General features: G+C 49.7%; 1 protein-coding gene across 1 annotated transcript; it reads left to right on the top strand.

Annotated features, from left to right (window-relative positions):
• Positions 1-16,190: 16,190 nt before the first annotated feature.
• On the top strand, positions 16,191-24,980 carry RELA (RELA proto-oncogene, NF-kB subunit). Its single transcript, XM_082748511.1, has 11 exons — positions 16,191-16,650; positions 17,262-17,288; positions 17,390-17,541; positions 17,698-17,846; positions 18,515-18,606; positions 18,973-19,104; positions 19,942-20,046; positions 20,265-20,477; positions 22,571-22,651; positions 22,748-22,822; positions 23,593-24,980. The coding sequence occupies exons 1-11, from the start codon at positions 16,644-16,646 to the stop codon at positions 24,186-24,188; spliced, it is 1,629 nt and encodes a 542-aa protein (XP_082604637.1). The 5' UTR covers positions 16,191-16,643; the 3' UTR covers positions 24,189-24,980.
• Positions 24,981-26,717: the final 1,737 nt, after the last annotated feature.

Raw genomic sequence — 26,717 nt, 5'->3', positions numbered from 1 at the left:
CCTCTGCCTTCGGCTCAGGGTCCTGGGATCGAGCCCCACGTTGAGCCCTGCATCGGGCTCTCAGCTCAGCGGGGAGCCTGCTTCCTCCCCTCTCTCTGCCTGCCTCTCCACCTACTTGTGATCTCTCTGTCAAATAAATAAATAAAGTCTTTAAAATATATATATATGTAACTATTCTGTATGTTTAAAAAGCTAAGAAGAGACACGTAAGATACAAAAATTCCCACATCAGATTTCCTGGGGTAAGAACTACAACGTCTGAGATTAAAAATATGCGGAATGGGATTAATATATTAAACACTGCAGAAGAAAATATTAATGAATTTAAAGATATATCAAAGGAACTATCCAAAATGAAACAGAAAAAATACAAAAACTGAAAAGTGCATTGGTGAGCTGTGAGACAACCTCAAGTGGCCTGAGACATATGTGATCAGAGTCCCTGAATGAGGAGAGTGGAACAGAAAATATTTGGAGAAATAATTTCTGAATTAATGAGAACTGTAAACTCACAGAGCCAAAAATTTCAGTTTCCTTCAAGTACAAGAACTTGAGGGGATGGAAAACTCAAAATCAAGCTACATCATAATCAAATTGTCCAAAACCAGTGATTAAAGGAAAAGCTTGGAAGCAGCCAGGAAAGAAAGGCAGATTGGGGGGCGCCTGGGTGGCTCAGTTGGTCAGGTGACTGTCTTCGGCTCAGGTCATGATCTCAGGGTCCTGGGATCGAGTCCCACATCGGGCTCCTTGCTCCGCAGGGAGCCTGCTTCTCCCTCTGACTCTGCCTTCCACTCTGTCTGCCTGTGCTCGCTTGCGCTCTCTCTCTGACAAATAAATAAATAAAATCTTTTAAAAAGGGGGGGGGGATGCCTGGGTGGCTCAGTTGGTTGAGCATCTGCCTTCAGCTCAGATCATGATCCCAGGGTCCTGGGATCGAGTCAGGGAGCCTGCCACTCCCCCTGCTTGTACTCTCTCCTTCTGACAAATAAATAGAATCTTTTTTTAAAAAGACTAAAAAAGGATAGCAAGTAAATATTTTGAAAACTTTATGTCAGTATATTCAGTGATCTATGTGAAATGGACAAATTATTTAAAAAGACAAATTACCAGAACTGATTCAAGAAGAAATAAAAAATACAGAGTAGTCCTGTGTCTATTAAAGAAATTGAATTCATAAATTAAAACCTTCCCACAAAGGGAGGAGTCCTCATCATATTGTATGATTCTGTTTTATGAAATTTTAGGAAAGACTAATTGAATTAATAGTATCAGAAAGCAGATCATTTAATGCCTGGTTCACCAGATGATTGTGGAGATTGACTGGGAAGAGACACAAGGGAGCATTTTGGAAAAATGGAAGTGTTCTAAATCTCGATTGTGGTGATGGATACCTAGATGTGTATGTCAAAATTCATCAACTACACACTCAAAATATATGCATTTATTGTATATAAATATATCTTAATAAAACTGACTTTTTTTTTAAGTGAAAATACCTGCCTTGCACTTTTGTATTGTGTCCTGAGTGGATGTCTTCCCCTCTCTGTCCCTCATTTTGCTCATCTGTAAAATGGGAATAATAGTATCTCACAAGAGATGTAAATGAGCTCTAGTCACATGAAGGGTCATGTTGTGAGCACTCTATAAAGGCTAGGTAGTGTTATTATTGGGGGAGGGCATCCAGCCCCTGCGGGCACCTATGAGAAGTCCACTTGGTCCCTTCTGCATCTTGGCCCTCCCTGCCCTGAGATCAGGGCCACTCCAGGTCTACCAGCTCTTGACACCAAAACCATGGAACTCTTGGTGGCAGGAGTTCTGTGCCCCGTCCCTCTTGATGATGCCCAGGGACTCTCTGAGCCCCTGCAGATCACCTTCCGGGTTCCACTGACCATCATCCTTGACCCAACTCCAGCCCAGAATCACGACAGAGGCATGGGGCTGTCAGCAACCTAATCTCCCTGGGTTCTGTTTTTATTTCTGTATCTCAGCCAGGGTGGGGGCTGGTGGCGGGGGGCTGGGATACAGAGGGACACCCCAACTTCTTGGATCCTCTTCGAGACCTCTGCTGTTCCTGTCTTTTCCGCCCTTGAACCTCTCATTATCCCTTCGGTAGGCATTCATTCTCCGCACCTATTGTTAAGACTGAAACCGGCATTATGACTTCTTTTGTTCCACTGTGTCCTGAGTCCATGACTAGGGAGAGTCACGGGATAAAAGGAAATGTGTGTGTGTATGTGTGTGTGTGTGTGTGTGTGTGTGTGTGTGTGTGTGTGTGTGTGTGTGTTTGACCTGGATTCTATCTCAGATTTCCTTCTACTCCAAATATCCGTTGGAGTAGGGTTGGGGAGGTGAACAGGAAGGGTGTAAGTCTCAGGAAACAGTGCCAACACTTGATCTTGGGCCATGGCTGAACTGGAGAGAGATTTGGGGGATGGAAGAGGCCAGAAGACTGGGGAAAGGGAAGGGAGGCTGAGACGGGGAGTGGCAGACAGTGAGAACAGATAAGGAAGCTTTGTGTTGCAGAAGGGCAGAATGTGAGTTCAGTGAGAAGGGCCCACACGCTCTGGCTAGGAGAAGAGCTGGGGACAAGAGCAAGAGACAGTTGGCTGGGGTGAGAGTGGGGACCCTGGAGTTTGGGAGAGGGTAGGGAGGCCAGTGAATTGGGCCTGTCCTGCTGCCTGCTTGTTTGGTGTACGGAGATGGGGAGACAGGATTTTCTTTCCTTTTTTTTTTTTTTTTTACCAGGATTAGGACAGAGTAAAGCTTTGAGATTACCCTGGATCTAGGGCTCCTCCAAAACCCAGAAGCAAGCCAGAGCATCTTGCATGGGTCATCACAGCCAGCCCCATGACCTTGTCCTTTGTGTAGCTACCTCACCTGGGCCACATTTTCAAAGGGTGTTGAATCTGGAAAGCTGGAATAATCCAGGGAGACTAAAAGGATATGTGTGTGTGTGCGCGCGCAGGCGCCAACCCCACCAAGGTTACAACTCTTGTCTTGTTCACTCCTCTGTCCCAGACACCCTGTGGGTACACGGTAAATATCTGGTAAATGAATGAGTCAAGATCTGAGGGGATTCCCTAGGGTGGGGACTAGCCTTATGTCTTCTCTAAGGCCCCATAGGGCAAGCAGCTGACCATTTAATGGAAGCCAAAGGGAGGCAAATTCTGACCCGACATCAGAAAGGACCTTGAAAACCCAGAGCTGCCTCGAGCATCCTGTTGCTTGAACTGACCACGTTGGAGCCAAAGGTAGACATGGAGGGACACTGCAGAAGATGACTCGCTTCAAGGCAGACCTGAAGGGCCTCAAGCATCCCTCCAGCCACTGCATCTGGGACTTTGCTCACTGGTCACATTGTCAAAGGTAAGGTAATCGCAACAAAACATCAGCTCTCAGGTCAGAGAGAACTGGGTTTAAATCTTGGCTTCTCTAGGGGCACCTGGGTGGCTCAGTGGGTTAATCCTCTGCTTTGGCCCAGGTCATGGTCTCAGGATCCTGGGATTGAGCCCCAAATCAGGCTCTCTGCTTGGTGGGGAGCCTGATTCCCTCCCTCTCTCTGCCTGCCTACCTGCCTCTCTGCCTACTTGAGATCTTTCTTTCTCTCTGTAAACTAAATAAATAAAATCTGAAAAAAAAAATCTTGGCTTCTCTAGAAGCTGTGTGACCTTAAGCATATTACCCAGTGTCTTTGAACCTGCTACTTCACATGTAATTTGGAGATGAATAGTACAACACCAGCTCAAAGACTGTCTGTGAGCATTAGATTCAAATGATCACCATGTACAGCATTTAGCTCAAAATCTGGCGTACAATCAATGCTCAATGTTAGCTATTGTTACAATGCTGGAAATGGGCCAGGGGAGCTGGTTCCCAGGACCCAGTGAACTAAGACAAGTCACATGTAAAGTAAATCAACTGGCTGGTGGCCAGAAGGGTGCAAGGCAGTGATTTCTTTAAATATGCATGTGTAGGGGCGCCTGGGTGGCTCAGTGGGTTAAAGCCTCTGCCTTCGACTCAGGTCGAAGGGACCCTGATCCCAGGGTCCTGGAATCGAGCCCCGCATCCGGCTCTCTGCTCAGCAGGGAGCCTGCTTCCTCTCCTCTCTCTGCCTGCCTCTCTGCCTATTTGTGATCTCCGTTTGTGAAATAAATAAATAAAGTCTTAAATAAATAATTAAATAAATAAACATATGCAGGTGTGCTTTTCTAGTTTGATACAATTTTGATTCATTTATTCCCAAATTATCACAGGGAGGACAATTCTAAGAGATAGGGAAGATGTCATTTTTAGGAGAGTTATAGAAACAAATATTAAATCCACAACTGGTACAGATATTTCTCATATGTGTCAGAAAAACTGACAGGGGCACCTGGGTGGCTCAGTGGGTTAACCCTCTGCCTTCGGCTCAGGTCATGATCTCAGGGTCCTGAGATCAAGCCCCACATTGGGCTGTCTGCTCAGCGAGGATCCTGCTTCCCCCTCTCTCTCTGCCTGTTTCTTTGCCTACTTGTGATCTCTCTCTCCCTCTCTCTGCCAAATAAATAAAATCTTAAAAAAAAAAAAGAAAGAAAGAAAGAAAGAAAGAAAGAAAGAAAGAAAGAAAGAAAGAAAGAAAGAAAGAAAAGAAAACCTGACAGATAACTTTGTTCTAAGTCCCTTATTTAAACTGAGAGTTTTAGGGCTTCTGGCTGGCTCAGTCCGTAGAGCATACAACTTGATCTTGGGGTTGTGAGTTCAAGCCCCACATTGGGTGTAGAGATTACTTAAAAATAAAATTTTTTTAAAGATTTTATCTATTTATTTGACACAGAGAGAGAGCATAAGCAGGGGGAGTGACAGGCAGAAGGAGAGGGAGAAGCAGGCTCACCGCTGAGCAGGGAGCCTGATGCAGGACTTGATCTCAGGACCCTGGGATCATGACCTGAGCCAAAGGCAGCTGCTTAACCAACTGAGCCATCCAGGTGTCCCCAAAATAAAAATCTTTGAAAAAGCAAATAAATGGGGCCCCTGGGTGATGCAGTCAGTTGAGCTTCTGACCCTTGATTTCAGCTCAGGTCATGATCTCAGGGTGGTGAGATCAAGCCCCCACCTCCATCAAGCCCCACATGGAGTTCCTCACTCAGCATGGAGTCGCCTTAAGATTCTCTCTCCCTCTGCCCCTCCCCCTGCTCTCTCTCAAATAAAACTTTAAAGACAAATAAATAAACTGGGAGGTTCAAAGACTAGTTCTGTTCTTCTTTATTAGAACAATCAGCTCTGTGGAGGCTTAGCTGGCTCAGTTGGTAAAGCATGTGACTCCTGATCTCAGGGTCATGAGTTCAAGCCCCACGTTGAGTGTGGATCCTACTTAAAAAACAAGAACGGGGCACCTGGGGGCACTCAGTTGGTTAAGTGTCTGACTCTTGATTTCAGTTCGGGTCTTGATCTCAAGGTTGTGATTTCAAGCCCTGTGTTGGGCTTCTTGCTGGGCATGAAGCCTACTTAAACACAAAGACACACACCACCACCAACAACAACAACCAGCTCCAACAAGAAAACTATTTATATGGTCTTATAGGTAATATTTACATTTTTAATTAAACTCTGTGTTCATATTTGTGTTCATCTTTGGGTTAAACTTTGTATTAACCATTTGTATAAACAAAGACAAAAAAATTGCAGTTTTTAAATACTTCCAATTTTTAGCTAACACATTTAACATCAGGTCAACACTCTTAAATTCTCAGAACAAGAACAAGGATAAAAAAGCTGCTTTTGGGGGCTCAATGGGTTAAAACCTCTGCCTTCAACTCAGGTCATGACCCCAGGGGCCTGGGATCGAGCCCCACATCAGGCTTTCTGCTCAGCAGGGAGCCTGCTTCCCCCTACCCTCTGCCTGCCTCTCTGCCTACTTGTGATCTCTGTCTGTCAAATAAATAAATAAAATCTTTTTTAAAAATTAAAAAAAAAATTTTTTTAAAGCTGCTTTTGACACTCCCATTTAGAGCTAAACCCAAAAGGAAGGCTGAATCAGTCCTAAGATGGACACAATGGTCCTCTTGCTCACCACCTCCACTGAAGCCACTAGCAGAAACAAAAGCAAAACCAAACCCTCCATGGAGGGAAGCTTTCCCAAGCTAAGCCTACAGGACTGTTGTTTGACTTCTCAAACCACCACCACCAAACACGTGAAAGGGTACTACCAGCAGTGAACACCAGCAGAGATGAGAAACCACTTATTGTATATGATGTGAGGTAGGGATTGAGGTTCTTTCCTTCCCACCCCAGCCCTGGCCCATTATTCCAGCACCACTTCTTGAAAAGATGGACCTTCCCCCATTGAATCATCTTTGTCCCCCTGCTAAAGGTCAGTTGATCCTGCATGTGTGTGAGTAGGTCTCTTTCTGATCTAATTTTTTTCTTTTATCTGTAGGTCTATCTTTACACTAATATCCCACTTTCTTGTTTACTGCGGCTTTTTTTTTTTTACTTCAATAAACCCTCTTTAATCAAAGCCCAATGTACAGTTTTTTAATTTATTTATTTGTTTGTTTGTTTGCTTGTTTTTAAAAGATTTTATTTATTTATTTGACAGATCACAAGTAGGCAGAGAGAGAGAGAGAGGAGGAAGCAGGCTCCCTGCCGAGCAGAGAACCCAATACGGAGCTCGATCCCAGGACCCTGGGATCATGACCTGAGCCGAAGGCAGAGGCCTTAACCCATGGAGCCACCCAGGTGCCCCCCAATGTACAGTTTTAAAATAAATTTGAAATCAAGTAATGTAATTCTTGCAAATTTGTTCTTTTTCAAAGATGTTTTTGCTAGTATAGGTCCCTCACATTTCCCTAGAAGTTTCAGAATCAGTTTGCCAGTTTCTATGCTAGATTCTACCAGCGTTTTGATTGAGAGTGCATGGATTCTACAGGTAAATTTGGGGAGAAGTGATACCTTCGCAATACTGACTCTCCCCATTCATGAACATGGGGGCTTGCTCAGTGGGTTAGCCCAAACCTAATCCTTCTCACTCGGTGGCTGCTGTAATTGCCAATACATACTTATCAATAGGCATGGAAACACCAAGAGGCATGTCAGTGAATTTCTTGAATTTTAGATATGTTTCCATTGCCCCCCCTTATATAGAAGAACCCTATTTCCTCATAACAATCAGATTTAGTTACTTCTGCCAATATAGGAACTCCTTTCTTTAGTTGCTGGTTTACTTGTACCAGGAGCCCCACATGATTAAGTGATAGCCATAACTTTGGGTCTGGTGGAAATTTGTGTCCTCGGTAAAAGCATATCCCCTTGGATGCTATGACTAGCATATAGCTGTATGTCATCTTGAAGGCCATATGTCATTCCCAAGCTAGTACATTAGCTACCTTTCAGAGGTCATGCTAGCATTCTCGCAGGTCAGCAGCTCCTGGGTGAGGCAGTATATGGTAGCACTTGCAGACTCTGTAATATGGTCATGTGACCATGGTTATGTCTCATTCTCTATAAAGTGGGTTCACATGTTGGTGGATCAAATCCTCTTTAAGTCTTCAGATTATGGTAGTAGCCAAGCCACTGCAGGTATGGAAGGCAAATCTGTATCTCAAACACATGCCAATCCCAGTATGAACAAGATCACAGTTACTCCATAGAAGAAAGTCCCAATATAAATCACTTGCCACCGGCTGTGGTGAAAGGGAGCCGACATTACTGGGCCATAGGTAACCTCCATTCCTGCCGCTGTAGTAGCTTTCTCATGAAACCATTGTACAAACACTAGAGTATCCTAAACAAAAGCTGGTTTACATTTATGAGACAAGTCATTCCGTCCACCATATTGTTTAGTTTCTCTCTGTGATGGATGCTGTCTGGTGGACAGAAGCACCAGACACGAAGATCCATGCACTTTGTTTCCACTCTCCTAGGTCCACTGTCATGCCTCTTCCCTACATCTCCTTGTCTCTGACCTCTCACCCTCACTACTTCCCCGTCCCTGACCAACCATTTCATCACTGCCTGGGAATCCATATATATCCCTATTCTGAGCCATTAATTTCTCACTTTACAGAAAATGATGACCAAGTTGCCCACCTGAAGCTCTTCCCACTGGGAAGATTACCCCTAACCACTACTCTTCACCCTGGGTAGGTCTGTGGAGTAGTAGTGAACCAAAAATGGTCCAACAATGAACCAAGCCTTAGTTTTCCTTCTCTGTTAGCTGGTAACAGAGAATCCCCAGGGCATGATCTGAAAGAATGAGATATTGATGTAGCAGATACAGGAGACCGGGCCATACGGTCATGAAACTCACATTTGCCCTTTGGATCTGCACAGACTCAATCTTGAATATATTACCTTGAAATTTGGTGGAGATGACTGCTTGGAGATCATGATAGGCAGAGACCCTTGTATCTTTTTTTTTTTTTAAGATTTTATTTATGTATTTGACAGACAGAGATCACAAGTAGGCAGAGAGGCAGACAGAGAGGAAGGGAAGCAGGCTCCCTGCTGAGCAGAGAGCCTGACTTGGGGCTCAATCCCAGAACCCTGGGATCATGACCTGAGCCGAAGGCAGAGCCTTAACCCACTGAGCCACCCAGGCGCCCCAAGAGACCCTTGTATCTTAACCTACATAAACATAGAGCTCTCTCGTGCTCTGGGCTCTACTTAAACCTGGCAGCCTTCAGACCACCCAGTGAATGGATCAGAAGATAATTCCCAAATGCAGTACATGCTGTTGTCTAAATCTAAAAACCGTCCAGCAGACACTGTGCTGCTTTTCCACAGAAGAACGTGCAATAACTATAGTCCATTGTGTGACTATTCCGTAATCTGTTTAGCCATTCATTCGCAAAGGGCTTATACTGATGGACGTTTGAATAGTTTACAGTTTTCTCGTATTATGAGAAAGCTATAAACACACAAATTTTGTGAAAGGATTTTTTGAAATTCATTTTTGGAAAATACGTAAGAGTGAAATTACTGGTCATAGGGTGGATGTGTATTTAACAAGTGCCAAACAGTTCCCCAAAGTGGTTGTACCACTTTATGTTCTCAGCAGCAAGCATTCAAGTTGCTTCACATCCTCTTCCTCATTTGATATTTTAGTCTTTTTTACTCTAGTATATCCGAAGTGGTATCTTATTGTAGTTTGAGTTTGCAATTCCTTGATGACTCTCGATGAATATTCTTTTGTGTGTTTATTGACCATTTGTGTGTGTATCTCCTTTTATGAAGTTTCAACTCTTTTGCCCATGTTTACTGTTTTTCTTTTTAACACTGATTTGTCAGAGTTCTTTATGTATTCTGGATAGAAGGACCTTCTTGGGTATATGTTTTGCAAATTTTTTTTCCTGAGGACTATCTAGTTATTTCACTAACAAGTCCTAGAAAGAACTTATTGAAAGCATGTAGGAAAAGCAATATATTTGGAGACAATGGATACAAAGTTTTCAAAACTGATGAAAAACATCCATCCACACATCTGGAAAACATAATTTCCAGATAACAAGGAAGTTAAGGAGAAAGAAATCTATGCCCAGTTGGATTCTACTGGAATTATAGAATATCAGAGACAAAAAGGAGATCTTAAAATCAGCCAAAAAGAAAGGACAGGTTTGTAGTCAAGAAATAAGAGTTAGAACAACAGCAACCTTCGCAACATAACAAAAGAAGCCACAAGACAATCTGTAAAGTATTGAGCCAAAACATCCAAGTTAGAATTGTGTGGTTATCAAAATTATCTTTCAAGAATGAGGGTAGAATGAACCCATTGCAGATAATCAAAAATTAAGAGTTTAATAGCAGGAAACATGTTCAAGGAAATTTAAAGTTCGTGTGTCAAGAAGAGAGAAAATTATCCTGGAAGGATGGTTTGAACTGTGAGAAGGAATGATCAGCTATAAAAGCACAGACATGTAGTTAAATGCATATAAACACAGCTGCTTAGAGCAATAACAATAGTGTCTAACCAATGTAAATAAAACAAAAAGTGAAACTAAGATATTCAACCACGATTCTGTATTGATCAAGAGGGGTAAGATAAAAACCAAGGATTTTTTTAAGGTCTTTTCTACTGTAGGGAACTGAACGAGGCAGCTGAGATATTGTTTTGTATTAACACTTTAGGAAGTTCAATACATGTGTTCAGTATGATCATCTCAATAGATGTAGCAAAAGCATTTGACAAAATCTAATAATCATGATAAAATCTCTCAGCAAAGTAGCAATAGAAAGGAATTTCCTCAACCTGATTAAAGGCACCTATAAAAAACCTGCAAGGGCGCGTGGGTGGCTCAGTGGGTTAAGCTTCTGCCTTCCGTTCAGGTCATGATCTCAGGGTCCTGGGATCATGGGCTCTCCATTCAGCAGGGAGCCTGCTTCCTCCCCTCTCCTCTGCCTGCCTCTCTGCCTACTTGTGATCTCTCTCTCTCAAATAAATAAACTGACAAACAAAATCTTAAAAAAAAAAAAAAACGTGCAGCACTGCAGCAAACATTTTACTTAATAAGGAAAGAGAATGCTTTCATCTTAAGATCTGGGAAAAGCAAAGATGTCCACTGGCACCACTTTCATTCAGACTTGTACTGGAGGTTCTAAGCTAGAGCAAGAAAACAAGAAAGGAAGGAAGGGAGGAAGGAAGAGATTTAAAGGCACCTGGATTAGAAAGGAAAAAGCAAAACTGACTTTATTTGCAGACAACATGATCATCTATGTAGAAAGTCCTAAGGAATTTACAACAAAGTTACAAGAACAAAATATGACTTTATTAAGGTTGTGGGATGCAATATTCCAAAATAAATTATATTTCAGGGCACCCAGGTGGACAGTCGGTTGAACATCTGACTCTCGGTTTTAGTTCAGGTTGGTCGGAAGGTCATGAGATTGACCCCATGCTCAGAGTGGAGTCTGCTTAAGACTCTCTCTTCCTCAACCGCCCACCCTTGCACACATGCATGCTCTCACTCTCTATCAAGCCAATCGATTTTAAATAAATAAATAATATGTCTATATACTGGCAACAATTGAAAATTAAAAATTTAAAAACATTACAAATACCATAAAATTCTGAATACTTAGAGATACATTTGACAAAAAATGTACAAGACTTGTACACTGAGATCTACAAGATACTACATAAAAATTTAAGGAAAACCTAGGGGTGCCTGGGTGGCTCAGTTGGTTGGGCATCTGCCTTCACCTTAGGTCATGGTCCCAGGGTCCTGGGATTGAGCCCCATGTCAGGCTCTCTGCTCAGTGGGGAGCCAGCTTCTCCCTCTTCCTCTGCCTGCTACACCCCCTGCTTGTGCTCTTTCTCTCTCTCTCTGTGTCAAATAAATAAAATCTTAAAAAAGAAAAGAAAGCATAGCAAGTGTAGATCATAACCATGATCATGGACTGAGAGACATGATATTAACATGTTGATGCTCCCCAAATTGATCTATAGATTTGGCGCTGTTTTATGAAAATTAACAGGCTGATTCTAATATTTCTAAGGAGATGGAAATACAGTTGGAAAATCCCTTCCACAGATAGCAGTGAATCAAAGTCAACATTATAACACAGTGTGACCAAGTTAGTTTTATTCCAAGAATACAGGATGGTTTACTATTAGGAAATCTACATCATACTCTACATTAATGGATAAAGGACAAAAATCATCTGATCTTCTCTGTAGATGTGGGAAAAGCAATCAATACCCATTTGCCATATACTTTCTTAGTAAACTAGAACTAGGAATGAGCCGGCTTAACCTGATAATGGATATGTACCCCCAGTTATATATACCTAAGCACAAGTACTGAAAAAACATTTTCTATTTTCAATAACCACATTATTGGTAGCAGTTGGCGTTGTTAATTCTGAGAGTGTTTTTTGTATAGTGTGAAACACATCAAATGCGTATTTGGTTGGCGTCTTGAGAACAGAGGTGTTTTTGTTTTGTTTTGTTTTGTTTTTTGCTGTGGTAAAATGTGCAGCATATAAAATTTATCATTTTAACCATTTTAAGTGTATAGTTCCCGTGCATTAAGTATACTGACATTAGGGCGCCTGGGTGGCTTAGTCATTGGGCGTCTGCTTTCGGCTCAGGTCATGATCCCAGGGTCCTGGGATGGAGTCCCGCATCGGGCTCCCAGCTCAGCAGACACCCTGCTTCTCCCTCTGGCTGCCACTCCCCTTGCTTATGTCCTCTCTCTCTCTGACCAATTAAAAAAAAAATCTTTAAAAATCATTCAACCATATATGTAAAAGTTTTATTCTATTTCATTGATCTTTATGTCTGTACCACATTGGTTTGATTAGTCGTCTCTTAGAGTAAGTTTTGAAATCAAATCCTCCAACTTTGTTCTTTTTCCAGATTATTTTGGCTATTTGGGGTCCTTTGAGACTGCATATGGACTTAAGGATGGATTTTTCTATTTCTGGAAAAAAGAGAATTGAGGCTTTTTTTAACAGGATAAATACATAAGATGATTGAGGTTAAGTTAAAACCCTGTAGTCCTGGGGCAGCTGGTGGCTCAGTGGGTTAAGCCTCTGCCTTTGGCTCAGGTCATGATCTCAGAGTCCTGGGATTGAGCCCCGCATTGGGCTCTCTGCTCAGCAGGGAGCCTGCCTCCTCCTCTCTCTCTCTCTCTCTCTCTCTCTGCCTGCCTCTCTGCCTACTGTGATCTCTCTCTCTCTGTGTCAAATAAATAAATAAAATCTTTAGAAAAGAAGAAGAAGAAGAAGAAAACCCTGTAGTCCTAAATTTGAAAGGGAGATACCAATGTGAACTCCTGATGCATTTCATATTTTATATATAGCCTAACTATTTATTGAAAAGAGGTACAATGACTCACCCAGTATCAATACTTATTGATACTAGCACTCAGACTGTGGTCTTTTTTTTTTTTTTCAAGATTTTATTTATTTATTTGACAGAGAGAGAGATCACAAGTAGGCAGAGAGGCAGAGATGGGGGGAAGCAGACTCCCTGCAGAGCAGAGAGCCCAATGCAGGGCTCCATCCCAGGACCCTGAGACCATGACCAGAGCCAAAGGCAGAGGCTTAACCCACTGAGCCACCCAGGTGCCCCCAGACTGTGGTCTTTAAATACCGTTTCCCCCTAAGAAGAACCAGACTCCTTGGAAAGCTTTCCAATTCCAGATCTTAGACACTAGAATTGTGGAATTGTGTCAGAAGGCCTGAACAACAAAGTTGAAAAGGTTTCCACTGGTCGGAGTTGGAACAGTTTGAACTTCAATAACAATAGATCAAATATTAATAGATCAAAGCCCAGAGGAATGTATTTAAATCTATGCATTCATTACTTTTTAAAAAAATGCCTATTGATCAGGGCACTTGGATGGCTCAGTCGGTTAAGCATCTGCCTTCGGCTCAGGTCATGGCCAGGGTCCTGGGATCAAGCCCCGAGCAGCAACTTGGGCTCCTTGCTCAGTGGGGAGCCTGCTTCTCCCTTTCCCTCTGCCAGCCATTCCTCCTGCTTGTGCTCTCTCTATGTCAAACAGATAAATAAATTCCTTTTTTTTAAAAGAAATTAAAAATGCCTATTGGGGGACACCTGGGTGGCTCAGTGGGTTAAGCCGCTGCCTTTGGCTCAGGTCATGATCTCAGGGTCCTGGGATCGAGTCCCGCATCGGGCTCTCTGCTTAGCAGAGAGCCTGCTTTCCTCTCTCTCTCTCTGCCTGCCTCTCTGCCTACTTGTGATCTCTCTCTGTCAAATAAATAAATAAAATATTTAAAAAAAAATGCCTATTGGTTAATTTTGGAGGATATTAGAGAACCAAGGCATTATTTAGAAAACTGATAAAGCGAAATTCTATAGTCCAGTAAATCACTTTTGGGTATATACCCAAATAAATCTTGGGTACATGTACAAGAGGACACACACAGAGGAATGTTCTTAATCACATTGTTTATAATAGCAAGAACAAAACAAAAACAAAAAACAACCGAGAAACCCAGTGACCACCTTCAGGCCGAATAAATAAACAAACCGTGGTATATTTACACAACAGAATAGTGTACAATAGTAAAAAGTGAATGAACTATGGAACAGATGAATCTTAGTAATATATTGCGTAATAAAAGCAAATAACAGGGGTGCCTGGGTGGCTCAGTGGGTTAAAGCTTCTGCCTTCGGCTCAGGTCATGATCTCAGGGTCCTGGAATCGAGCCCAGCATCCGGCTCTCTGCTCAGCAGTGAGCCTGCTTCCTCCTGTCTCTCTGCCTACCTCTCTGCCTACTTGTGATCTCCGTCTGTCAAATAAAAAAATAAAATCTTTTTAAAAAATAAAAATAAAAGCAAGTAATAAAGAAAAGTAATAGGATACTCTCTTCATAGAAGTTCAGAACTCATTAAAACCAAACAGCAGGGATGCCTGGGTGGCTCAGTTGGTTAAGCAGCTGCCTTCGGCTCAGGTCATGATCCCAGCGTCCTGGGATCGAGTCCCACATCGGGCTCCTTGCTCCGCAGGGAGCCTGCTTCTCCCTCTGACTCTGCCTTCCACTCTGTCTGCCTGTGCTCACTCTCTCTCTCTCACAAATAAGTAAATAAAATCTTAAAAAAAAAAAAAAAAAAAAAACCAAACAGCATGTTGTGTAGGCATGTATATGTGAGTACACTTTTTTTTCTCTTTTAAAACATGTCAAGGGAATGACACAGAATACTGGGTGATGGTGCATGGCCAGCAGTGTAGGGAGGGATGAACAGGGGAGGAGCGCATGGGTGGACACACTACATAGCCCCTTCAGTTTTACAATGGGCACACTGCGATTCAATGTGTTAAGTTATACATATGTGAATTTTATTTATTTATTTTTAAAGATTTTATTTATTTATTTGACAGACAGATCATAAGTAGGCAGAGAGGGAGACAGAGAGAGAGGAGGAAGCAGGCTCCCTGCTGAGCAGAGCCCGATGCTGGGCTCGATTCCAGGACCCTGAGATCATGACCTGAGTCGAAGGCAGAGGCTTTAACCCACTGAGCCACCCAGGCGCTCCTTCTATTTATTTTTGTTTAAAGATTTTATTTATTTATTTGAGAGAGAGAGAGAGAAAGAAAGCGAGAGAAGGAACACAAGCAGGAGGAGTGGGTGAGGAAGTAGCAGGCTTTCCACTGAGCAGGGGGTCCCATGCGGGACACTATCTGAGGACACTGGGATCATGACCCCAGACTAAGGCAGACACTTAACGGCTGAGCCACCCGGTCGCCCCAAATACATGTGAATTTTAAAAAGAGGATCATGCAAGAATCAATAATTGTGTGTCATTAACCAAAGATTGTAATGAATCCATTCTGTCAACCTGAAGTCAGCCTCCTCAAAAAAAAAAAAAAAAAAAAAGTGAGTTGACTCTTCAAATCCGGGCCAGCCAAAGGAGAAACCGAAATGAGCGGGAGGGGTGGTTAACTGTTTTCACTTTTCTCTTCCTGTTTTTTCAGAGCCTGGGAAAGCAAGTCAGAATTTCCAATCTTTTCCAATTCCCACATGATTCCCTAATTTAGAACGAATTTGGTCGCTGCCCGAGATGAGCAAAAAGGCCGTAGTGGGGTTACTCCAGCCTCCTCCCTCACCCTGCATAAGGGCTAGGAGATAGGAGGCGATACCCCCGCCAGAGGTCACTTGATGGGTAATTAGTGGAAATGCTCTGGCCACCGGTTGGAATCCAGCAGTGGGCCCTGGGGAGATGGGCCAGGGAGAGGGGGAAGTGACCCCGCTGCTTTAGGTGGCCCCAGGGGTCCGGGACCTTCTAAGACACAGACATCTGGCCGCAGAGAGGCTCTGGAGATTTCCGCCTGCCCATCCATCGCTCTCCAGGGCCCGCAGTAGGGATGAACTGTAAACGCATTTGCGTTTACAAATCTTAAACCCACGAGCGCCCGGGCCCCCCTAGCTAGCGGGAGCGGACGCGGCCCGGCCTCAGTCGCCCTGGCGTGCAGCAGGCTCCGCGAAGCCCACGGTCCGAGCACAAGCACTGCGGGTGGAGAGGTCCGGTCGTCCCCTTTGCCCCGCTGCTGTAGATTGGGGTGGATGGCTAATTTTTAAAAAATGCTTCTGCCGCGACGACCACCAAGAAGCACCTTCAGCGATTAGGAAACCGTGTGGAGTTCAGCCACCTGGCCTTTGCGGGCGAAGCAGGCCCGGGCCTTTCCCTGCGCAGGGCAGACGGCCGCAGCCAGCAGCCCTGGCTGGGCTCCAGACCGGGCCTGGGTGACATCACCAAACTCCTCCGATCCGCGGGAGGGGGCCCCGAAATCCCCTAAAAACATTGTGAGTAATCGCCGGGCCCGCCCTCCAGGCGGGGCCCAGACCAAGGGAGGGAGCCCAGCGGCCCCGCCAGCCCCAGGAGCGGCGCCGCGACGAGCAGCTTCTTAGTCCCCGGAGCGGCGAGCGTCTGTTCCCAGCCTCCGGCAGCGGCGGCGCGCGCGGCCTCTAGTCCTCCGCGGGGCGCGCACTTGGCCCCGCGCTGGGGTTGGTGTTGACTGCGGCGGCGGCGGCGGCGGCGGCGGCGGCGGCGACAGCGCAGCGCGCAGGCGCGGCCGAATTCCCGGCAGTGACGCGGCGTCGGGCGCGCGCGGCGCATTTCCGCCTCTGGCGAATGGCTTCGCTCTAGCGCGCGCTGCGGGCCCAGCTGCGACCCCGGCCCCGCCCCCGGGACCCCGGCCATGGACGGTGAGGGCCCCCTCTGAGCCCGCGGGGTGGCCGCGTCGGGGCCGCGGGGACAGCGACGGGAGCCCCCGCGCCGCCTTCCGCCCCTTCCTGCGCCGATGGGCGCTGCGCAGGGAGCGGCCGGCCGGATGGTGGCGCGGGGCGGGGCGGGCTTTAAAGGGTCTGACTCAGTTTCCCCTTTGGGTGGCGGGGTCTTGACTCAGTATCCTCCGGGGGAGGGGGGGGCGGTGAGCTTTGACTCAGTTTCACCCCGGGGCCATGGGGGCTGTTCTGACTTAGTTTCCTTGTTAGGGGAGAATGTATCTGACTCCGTTTCCTCCCAGGATGAGGGGTGGGGAGTGCCCTCCCTTAGTTTTCCTTGTGGAAGTAGAGCAGGTCCTGACTCCGTTTCCCTCCATAAGGAGAGGGCACTGTCCCCAGTTTTCCCACAGGAAACAGGTGTTTCTGCCTTCTTTGCCCCTTAGTTCCACTGCAGACTCTAGGGAGCAGGCCCTGACTCAGTGCCCTTCGGAGGGAGGGAGCCTGGCTCCGCGTCCTCTCCGAGGGGCGGCAGGCCCTGCCTGGTAAGGTTGGGAAGTGGGCTTGCGCTGACCCCTGTCTCCCTCCCCTTTCAGACCTGTTTCCCCTCATCTTCCCGTCTGGTAAGTGGACCATCCTTTCTCAGTGACTGGGCAGGAGCCCCTCAGGGTTTGGGGCAGGGAGGGCAGCGGCCTGAACGGGCTGGTCCGGGTTTCGCCTGCAGAGCCTGCGCAGGCCTCTGGCCCCTATGTGGAGATCATCGAGCAGCCCAAGCAGCGGGGAATGCGCTTCCGCTACAAGTGCGAGGGCCGCTCAGCGGGCAGTATCCCAGGCGAGAGGAGCACGGATACCACCAAGACCCATCCCACCATCAAGGTCAGCATGGCTGTTAGTGGTGGGGCGGGGGGCCCAGAGTGGGTTTGCAGAACTGTGGAAGGCCAGCGGGCTCGCCTCCAGGCCCGGGTGCAGTCAGTGTCTGGGAGTTGGGACTGGAATTCCTGAGTATCTAGATGTTCTCTGTACTTTGAACAGATCAATGGCTACACGGGGCCGGGGACAGTTCGCATCTCTCTGGTCACCAAAGACCCCCCTCACCGGCCTCACCCCCATGAGCTTGTGGGGAAAGACTGCCGGGATGGCTTCTATGAGGCTGAGCTCTGCCCAGACCGCTGCATCCACAGGTGAGCTCCTGACCAGCAGGGTATGGGGGTGAGGTAGGGGGACAGGAGGCCGGGCAGCTGTGCAGCTGTTACAGTGGGACTCCATCCAGATCACAGGGCAGAATTCCTCACTCCTAGTTCTGCAAGCAAACTCTCTTTGCCTTGGATTATCTGTTTGTGCATCTCCACTGTCAAGTAGATATGAGCTCCATGGGATGGGGGTGGATCTCTAATCACCTCTGAACCCCCAGAGCAACTTCACTTATGAAAATAAAAACAGTTTTAGGTTAGAGGAACAGCCGACTCGTGGAGGGGAGGCCGGGTAGCCGGCAAGTCAGGAAATGCCTTTCAGTTAAGGCTTGAGTAGTGAGAAAGAACGGAGAAGCATGGGAAAAACAGTCCAAGCAGAGTGAACAAATGCACAGGCCTTGAAGTGGAGGGTGAGTTTAGTGTGTTTGGAGAACAGAAAAAAGCCACTGCGGCTGAGGGTAGGGGACCAGCAGGGGCTGTGGCTAGGGCCAGGACGCAGGGCACAAGTGCTTGTCAGCCAAGGTAGGGAGTGGGTTTCTTCGCAGCACAAGAGGAAGCCATTCGAGGGGGTGAAGCGGAGTGGTGATCTGGAGAATGGGTGGAGGAGGGAGGGGCAGGCTGGGCAGAGCCAATGGGTCTCATTCCTGGGGGGGACTCAGCTTCCAGAACCTGGGGATCCAGTGTGTAAAGAAGCGGGACCTGGAGCAGGCCATCAGTCAACGCATCCAGACCAATAACAATCCCTTCCAAGGTGAGGGAGCAAAGGCGGGGCCTGGCGGAAGCACCCCCACCCTCTGTCCCCCTTCCGAAGCCACCTTCCTTGTGTCTCTCCCTCATTGGCCAAAACTCCTAGTACAGCTGGAATTTTGCCGCCCATTCAATACACAGTCCCATTTTAGTGTTGGGGAAAGTGGGAGCCAGTGAGGGGACATGACATCCAGGGTCACAGATGAGTCACGGAGGTCAGTGATGGGTCTAGATCCTTCTCTCTCTCCTCCTTTAGGACTCCCACTGTCTGACACACCCTTGAGCAATCCTCCCAGCCCTGAGCTCCCTGCCCCGCCCCCCCCTTCCCAGCCATGCCTCCCGATCTCCTGACCATGTGTTTTTGTGGCAGTTCCCATAGAAGAACAGCGTGGGGACTATGACCTGAACGCAGTGCGGCTCTGCTTCCAGGTGACAGTGCGGGACCCGGCAGGCAGGCCCCTCCGCTTGTCACCCGTCCTCTCTCATCCCATTTTTGACAACCGTAAGTGGCCAAGGAGCCATGGGAAGGGGGTAGGGACAAGCCTGGAAGGAGGAACAAGGTTGGCTGGGAATGGCCTGCAAGAGGAGCTGTGGCTTCGTTCAAGCATCTGGCACATTTGTCATCTCTTCTGTGTCCAGCTCTGTGCTGGTGCGGGGACAAGGCGAAGAAGACCCCGAGCTGCCCTGAGGCGTAGCTTCCAGGTCAGCCGGAGTCAGAGGGAGGACAGGCCCTTTGAATATGTGATGAGAGGCTGGCGTGGCCAGAACTGTACTAACGACTCCAGGAAATGAACTCCCAGGAAGAAGATAATGGCGCAGAGTAGTAATTCAATGATGAAAGCTCACAGGAAGCTCACAGATGGACTGGCCATTGTCGACCAATTGGAGTCTTTTAATTAAGTAACGGGCCAGGATGAATGAAAATAAAAGGGCTCTGGAGCCCTGAGGATAGGAAACCAGGATGAAGTAGAGGTCAGGAGGGAAGGGTCTGTGGCCAAGCAGACTGGGCCCTGAAGGTTGTCTGGGTGTGGTGGAAAGAGAGAAGGTGGGACCAGACTGGCTCCCCCACACTATAAGCCCCATGAGGTCAGGGATGTTTGGGTGTTGTGTGTTCTCCGTGCCTGGCATGGCGCCGGGTGCACAGGAGGTGCTAGTGCGTAAACAGTTGCCAGAAAAGTTGGGGGCGAGGAGCCACAGGACCTTGGCCTCAGGGGTGTGGTCAGCAAGCTGTGGGCAACCTTGACTTTGGGATGGACAGAGATGTTGTATCTCGTGGGGGCCAGCCTTGGAGACCTCTGATGGATGGTTCTGGGCTTCCTCCCTTACCCCACACCCTCAGGCGCCCCCAACACTGCTGAGCTCAAGATCTGCCGGGTGAACCGGAACTCCGGGAGCTGCCTCGGCGGGGATGAGATCTTCCTGCTGTGTGACAAGGTGCAGAAAGGTACGCACCAGGAAGAGGGCTGGACTCTGGACCAGGAGGTGAGGGGCAAGGCTGAGCAGAGACCGTGAGTGTCGGGAGACTGGCTTGCACCGCCCCCCAACACCTCGGGGGCAGCAGAGTGATGTATCTCCTGGAACAAATCTCAGCCCCTGGGACGGGGGGCCGGCAGCTGTGTGAGCTGAGCACAGTGACCCACATTGCTGCCCCGTCCCTTGCAGAGGACATTGAAGTGTATTTCACGGGACCAGGCTGGGAGGCCCGAGGCTCCTTTTCACAAGCTGACGTCCACCGACAAGTGGCCATTGTGTTCCGGACACCTCCCTACGCGGACCCCAGCCTGCAGGCCCCCGTGCGTGTCTCCATGCAGCTGCGGCGGCCTTCAGATCGGGAGCTCAGTGAGCCCATGGAGTTCCAGTACTTGCCAGACACAGGTACACAGCTGGGGAGGGAGGCAGCAGGGCCGTCGGACTCCTGCCAGCGAAAGCGAGGCCAGGGCTAGATGTTTGCCGCTGGGGGCGAGGGCCACACTCTGCAGGCGGAGCAGGGGTTCATGTGATGATCATACTCTCTCGTTTGCCTCGGTTAATAGTAAGGGCCCTGCGTCCTTACTACAGGTCTGGTCCTATTCCAAGCAGATCGGCGAATTAATTACCTGATTTTAGAAGATTGCGTCTAACTTGCCCCAGGTCACATCGATGATCGCAGAGTTAGTATTAAACCCAGGCTCTCTGGACCCAGGCTCGTGCTGCCACGCTGTGTGTCTCTTGCCATGACCACATCATCATGATTTTGGTCCAGGCTTTCGGGCACCTGAGCACATTAGGAACAGCCGGAATGATCTTCAGTTCAAAGCCCCTCATCTAGCCTGAGAGTGTTTGCTGCCCTCGGAGCGGTCTAATAGAGTTTGGAAAGCGACCCCGGAAACGGCCATCGGTTCGTTCCGCAAATAATTACAAGCGCCTGCTCGTGTGCCAGGGCCCGTGCTGGGGACTGTGAATACAGAGATGACTAAGATGTGTTCCCTGCGCTCCGGGAGCTCAGTCACATGAGAAAGACAACCACACAGAACAGATTTTTAAGTGACAAAGTGACGTGTGAGACGGAGGGAGGTGTGTGCAGAGAGCTGGAGATGGCCGCAAGGAATGAGAGCATTTAAGGTGGAAAAGGACCCAGAAGTGCATTCTCCAGGCTGGCGGACAGGCACCTGGAGGTGCAGGGGTGTTGGAGGTGCCCACTGCGTTTGGGGACAGCCTCGTGGGAGCTGCCAGTGGGCAGTGAGCCGGGGCTGGCAGGGGGGCCTTGAGTGTCAGGCTCAAGGCATTCATCCAGGATTTCATCCTAAAGGCAGTGGGGAGCCACCAAAGGTTTAAGCAAGGAAGGGACGCCAGTGGATCTGGCCGCTCACTCTGGGAAGAGTGAGTAGAGAATCAGAGAGGGAGAGCCTCAAGGCAAGGAGGCCATTGCAAGGAAGATGGCGCGGTGGTCCAGGAGATGTGCTGTGAGCTTTGAGCAAAGACCAAAGGCCCCTTCACCGCTGTCCTCCTCGGGACCCGCGCTCCAGCTCCTGCCTCAGCTTGGACCACTTGGCCCCAGGTCTTCGTAGGCTGGGCTCACACCAGTGCTTCCCTGGCCACCTCCAGGCTCAACGCTCCAGCCTCACTTACAGTTCTCTTACATCACGCTGTGTCTCTTCCCAGAGCTCCTGTCCCTTGTATGTAGTTGTGTCCCTGTCCCCCTGTCGCTAGGGTGTCAGCCTTCAGGGCAGCAGGCATCTCGTCTACTTGAGGCACATCCACGGTGGCTCGGATGGAGCGTGCGCGGTGGGTGCTCGGTAGATGTGTGTCAAGTTCGTGGATGGTGGGGGGTGAGAGGGAGGAGGACGTTGAGGACGATTTCAAGGTTTCTAACTTTGGTGACAGGGCACATGGGTGGTGCAGGGACACTGGTGGAGGAGGAAGCGGGTTTTGGAGGTGAGATGACGAGGCTGGCTGTGGACGTGGCGTTGAGTTCTCTGGAGTTACCCACTTGCCGCAGTACTTAGAAGCAGTCCTGGAGGTTCCGGACGGAGCTAGGCAGGCATCAGGGATAAGAGTACGGGTCTCTGTCGGTCTTCGGCAAGCCCGTCGTGCCTCAGCCGCCCCAGAGTGCAAAGATCGTGGCCAGGCCTGGATCCGGCTGGGGGGAAGCCCGGACGTATGCAACACCGGGAAAAGGACAAGCTGGAGACAGGGTCCCACTGCGGCTTCTGCCCCCGCAGAGCGTGGCCCCTTTACCTGGAGGCGTCCGTGTGGCCTTTGGGGGGGGTCACAGTCACCAACAGAGGCCTTCTGAGAAAGTTCTGGGCTTCTCAGAGTTGTTGCTTATCACGATATCCTGCGGCTCTTCTCATTGGCAGGGAGGGTTTGGAGAAAGGGTCTTAGGGAAGGGCCATCATCTTCCTCCTGAAAGCTCTGAAAGCTCCTTTGAGAGCTCTGGGGATCCAGCTGAAAAGAGCAAGGCCCACTTCTCCCCGTTACTTTTCTAGATGATCGTCACCGGATTGAGGAGAAGCGCAAAAGGACATACGAGACCTTCAAGAGCATCATGAAGAAAAGTCCCTTCAATGGTGAGGGGCAGTGGGGAGCATGAGAGGGAAGGGGGTGGGCTGGGGGAGTGAGACTCGGAAGGGGCTGGGGACTGACCAGCCTTCCTTGCCCCACAGGACCCACTGACCCCAGGCCTCCGCCCCGGCGCATTGCGGTGCCTTCCCGAAGCACAACTTCCGTCCCCAAGCCAGGTGAGAGTTTCCGGTTGCCCCATCAGAACTATAGGCTCAAATCCGTTCGCCTGTGGTTTAAATACCTGGGTTGGGAGGATAAGCAAGCAGTCCGCTTCACCCGCAGTGTCTGCAGCCTGCTCTCTGTTGGGCCCTTGTTTCTCAGGGCTTGAGGCTCTGATGTTACCTACATCAGAGCCATTAGGGGGGTGGCGAAGACGCGCATCCCCGGGCCTTCTTAAAGCCCCGCGCCATCCGAGGCTGCGGAAGCGAGGCCCAGGAACCAGCTAATGCACGAATGAGCGCTGCGGTCTGAGAACCGCTGGGTCAGCTCAACCCCGTATTGGATGCCTTGGGAGACAGTTGAAAAATGCAGTCTTTTCCCTCGGCTCTCTGTAGAATTAGGGACTCAGAATCTCTACTGTAGCAGAATGTACGCTCTCCTCTGTAGCTCACAAAAGAGTAAGAGGGTCCTGCTTCAGGCCACGACCCTGGATACTCCTCGGGCTCCTGGTGTCTTGGGCCTTAGTTTTTAGCTGTCAAGTGAAGTTTTACCAGCTGATCGGACAGCATCCCTCCCTCTCAGAGGGTGGAAGAGCTTGGGGGGCTGGAGGAGGTGGGGATAGAACCACACAGCTCAGAAGGAGTGAAAGGAGGGAGTGAGGGTGCTGGCTGGGACCTTCTAGGGAGGGGCTGATCCTAAGCCCTACCGAAAGGGGCTGGGGCACAGACAGCGGGGGCTGGGTCTCTGAAGCTTCCTCTGAGCCCGGACTCTCTGTTTCTCTCTCCAGCTCCCCAGCCCTATCCCTTTACGCCATCCCTCAGCACCATCAACTTTGAGGAGTTCTCCCCCATGGTCTTTCCTTCGGGGCAGATTCCAAACCAGACCCCTGCCTTGGCACCGGCCCCTGCCCCAATCCTGGCCCCGGTCCCAGCCCCGGCCCCAGCCCCGGCCCCAATCTTAGCCCCCCCGGGCCTCGCTCAGCCTGTGGCCCCCCCCGCCCCCAAGACCGCCCAGGCCGGGGAAGGGACGCTGTCGGAGGCCCTGCTGCAGCTGCAGTTTGACGCTGACGAAGACCTGGGGGCCCTGCTGGGCAGCAGCGCTGACCCCGCCGTGTTCACAGACCTGGCATGCGTCGACAACTCGGAGTTTCAGCAGCTGCTGAACCAAGGTGTATCTGCGGCCCCACACACAGCCGAGCCCATGCTGATGGAGTACCCTGAGGCAATAACTCGCCTGGTGACAGGGTCCCAGAGGCCCCCCGACCCAGCTCCTGCTCCCCTGGGGGCCTCTGGGCTCCCCAACGGCCTCCTCTCAGGGGATGAAGACTTCTCCTCCATCGCAGACATGGACTTCTCAGCCCTCCTGAGTCAGATCAGCTCCTAAGTGGGTGACACTTACCCCCGCCTGGGGCACAGGGTGCAGGAGATTGAAGCCCTCCCAAAGCAAGCACTTACGGATTCTGGGGGGTGTGCTCCAGCTGCCCCCAACTTCTTTGGGTAATGTCTTCCAGGGGTGGGGGGAGCGCATTTTATTCTTTTATTGGCAGTGTCTATCTCTCTCTCTTTTTGGAGGTGCTTAAGCAGAAGCATTAACTTCTCTGGAAAGGGGGGAGCAGGAGGAATCAAACTCTTCCCCAACCCTGATGTTCAGCTCCCTTCTCCTTATAGGGAATTCTGGGGTCGCCCACCCCAACCCTCCAGCTTCTAATACTCTCCTAGAGAGAGGGACAGGCTGGAGCTATGGCCTTTGAGGCCAAAAAGCCTTATCACCAAGTGTCTTCTTCCAATCATGGATTGATTCCCACCTTGTGCCAAAATAATGCCCTTTACCAGCCCCTCTGTGGTGTTGGCATTGTCCTTGAACTAACACCAGCGTTTGAGGGCCTGGCCTTCTGGCCCTGCAGAGGTCTCTGCCAGCTCTTCCCTTGCTCAACTGTGGCTGGAGGGAACTGGTGGGACAACACTGGCCCTTTCCAGGATCCAGGGAGTTTCAGTCTGAGACTTCTCTGTTTCCCCCTTTCTCAAGTGCCTTAATAGTAGGGCTAGTTGTTTGGAGAGTAGGGGTGAGGGCAGACTGGCAGCTCTCCAATCAAGAGGCTCAGTTTTTACTGAAGAATCAAAGCAGTTGGACTCTTGCTCTTTCTACTCTGAACTAATAAATTCATTGCCAAGCTGGCTGGAGATTTTCCCTTCTTTCAGCAAACAGCACACCTTGCTGGACATGAGTGATCTAGAACTGGATGAATATTTACATGGCCATCCGGAAGCTGGCAGTCTGAGGATGGCCTCAGGAAGGAAATGCCCAGGACATGACAGCAGGCAGTTAATGCGGGTGCTGTCCCAGCCCGGGGAGAGGCGGGTAGGGCCCACCGGTTGTGAGAATGGAGTAGTTTCAGGAAGGGTGGTGTCACAGAGGCTGTATCAGCTTTAGGTCTTAGATCAACAGAGTAGGGTGTTTACAGAGCATTTACCAGTGTTCAAGAGTGAGGAGGGTAGGAGAGACCATGCTGGAAAGATTTGATGGAGTAAGGCTATAAAAGACCAAGGACACTGGACAAAGAGGTTTGAATTTCATCTCTTGGATGGTTAAGGGAGAGTTTGCATTTGCTGGGGAAGAGGAGATTCCGGGTAGAGGCCTTTGCTTTGACATCCTGTTCAGCGAGGGCCAAAGAAAAAAGTGCAGTCCAGGGAAGCCTAAACAAAAGCTAGGCCACAACCCGAAGAAGAGAGGGAGCTGGACGTACTTCCGGTTTAGCCCGACGCAGGCGCAGTAAAGCAGTGTTTGTGAAAGGCCTTGGCCCGCAAGACCCTGCCTTCTCAAGTGCGCAGGCGTACAAAGAGCATCCTGCAAGAGGCGGGGGCGGGCGATGCGCTGCGGGGGAAACCCCGGCCCTGAGTCGGCGGCGGCTAAATTCTGGCTTCGGGCTGCTGCGGGAGGCGAAGGCAGACGCCTGTGGGTTATCGGTGGGGCCTGCAGCAAAAGCCAGCGCGTCCCCTGGGAACAACAGGCCCTGGCTGCACACGCCGATGGACTGTGGATTGTGGCTGCGGCACGTCGGGGTACCAGACAGCATCTGGAGAGTTGAGCCTGCGCTCCAGACTCTGGCCCAGGGGGCGGAGCCAGGGGTGGGGCCCGAAGCAGGTGGGCCACTCAGGGATCAGGCCAAGTGCAAGGGGCGGTCCCGAGCGCGGTTGCCAGGTCAGGACCCCTGCGAACCCGAAGGGTAGCACCCGGAGAGGCGGGGCTTGATGGAACCCCAGCACCGGGGGCGGGGCTAGGGCGAACCGCCGGAGACACGCGGAGGGCTGAGAAGGGTACGGAGCAGAGGAAGCGGTTGGCTTAGCAGTGTGCGCAGCCTGAGTACCCCCGGGAAGGAATGAGCCCTAGTCCTCCCAGCCAGGCCACGCCTCTCCCTTGGCTCTCCCAGGGTCATACGATCACCTCTTAGGGTCAAGGGAGCGCCAACCTACTTAGAGAAAGGAGGTGCGGCCTGCCTTGGGGGGCAGCACCTTGAAAAGTGAGAGGGCCTTTACATCCGGGCATAGTCAGGCTCTCATTGATCCCTAGAACTCCATCCCTCCCCCTGCCCTGCGATCCACTTCTGTCTCTTCTGCCCCTGATCTCCTTCCCTCAGGTCTGGTTCCAGGGCAAGTGGCAGGCTGGGCCGGCTCCCAAGACAAAGCAGAGTAGGGGTGGGGTGTGAACATCTGCTTCCCAACAGACCAAATAAATGTTTGTGAGCGAGAAGCCAAGGGGTGGCCTAGCTTCAGAGAACGCCTCAGTGAGTGCCAGCCTAACCTGGGCCAATGGTCCAAAGGCCTGTCCTTCTAAGTGGTCCCGGGAACCTGGCTGGAGCCTCTGGGGACAAACCCCCTTCCCCTGTCATGTCAGGAACACCCGCACAGACACAAA

Source organism: Mustela nivalis, assembly GCF_964662115.1.
Source record: "Mustela nivalis genome assembly, chromosome: 9".
Classification (NCBI taxonomy): domain Eukaryota; kingdom Metazoa; phylum Chordata; class Mammalia; order Carnivora; family Mustelidae; genus Mustela; species Mustela nivalis.
Note: the sequence above shows the minus strand (reverse complement) of the source record. Positions and strands in the feature narration are given on the sequence as shown.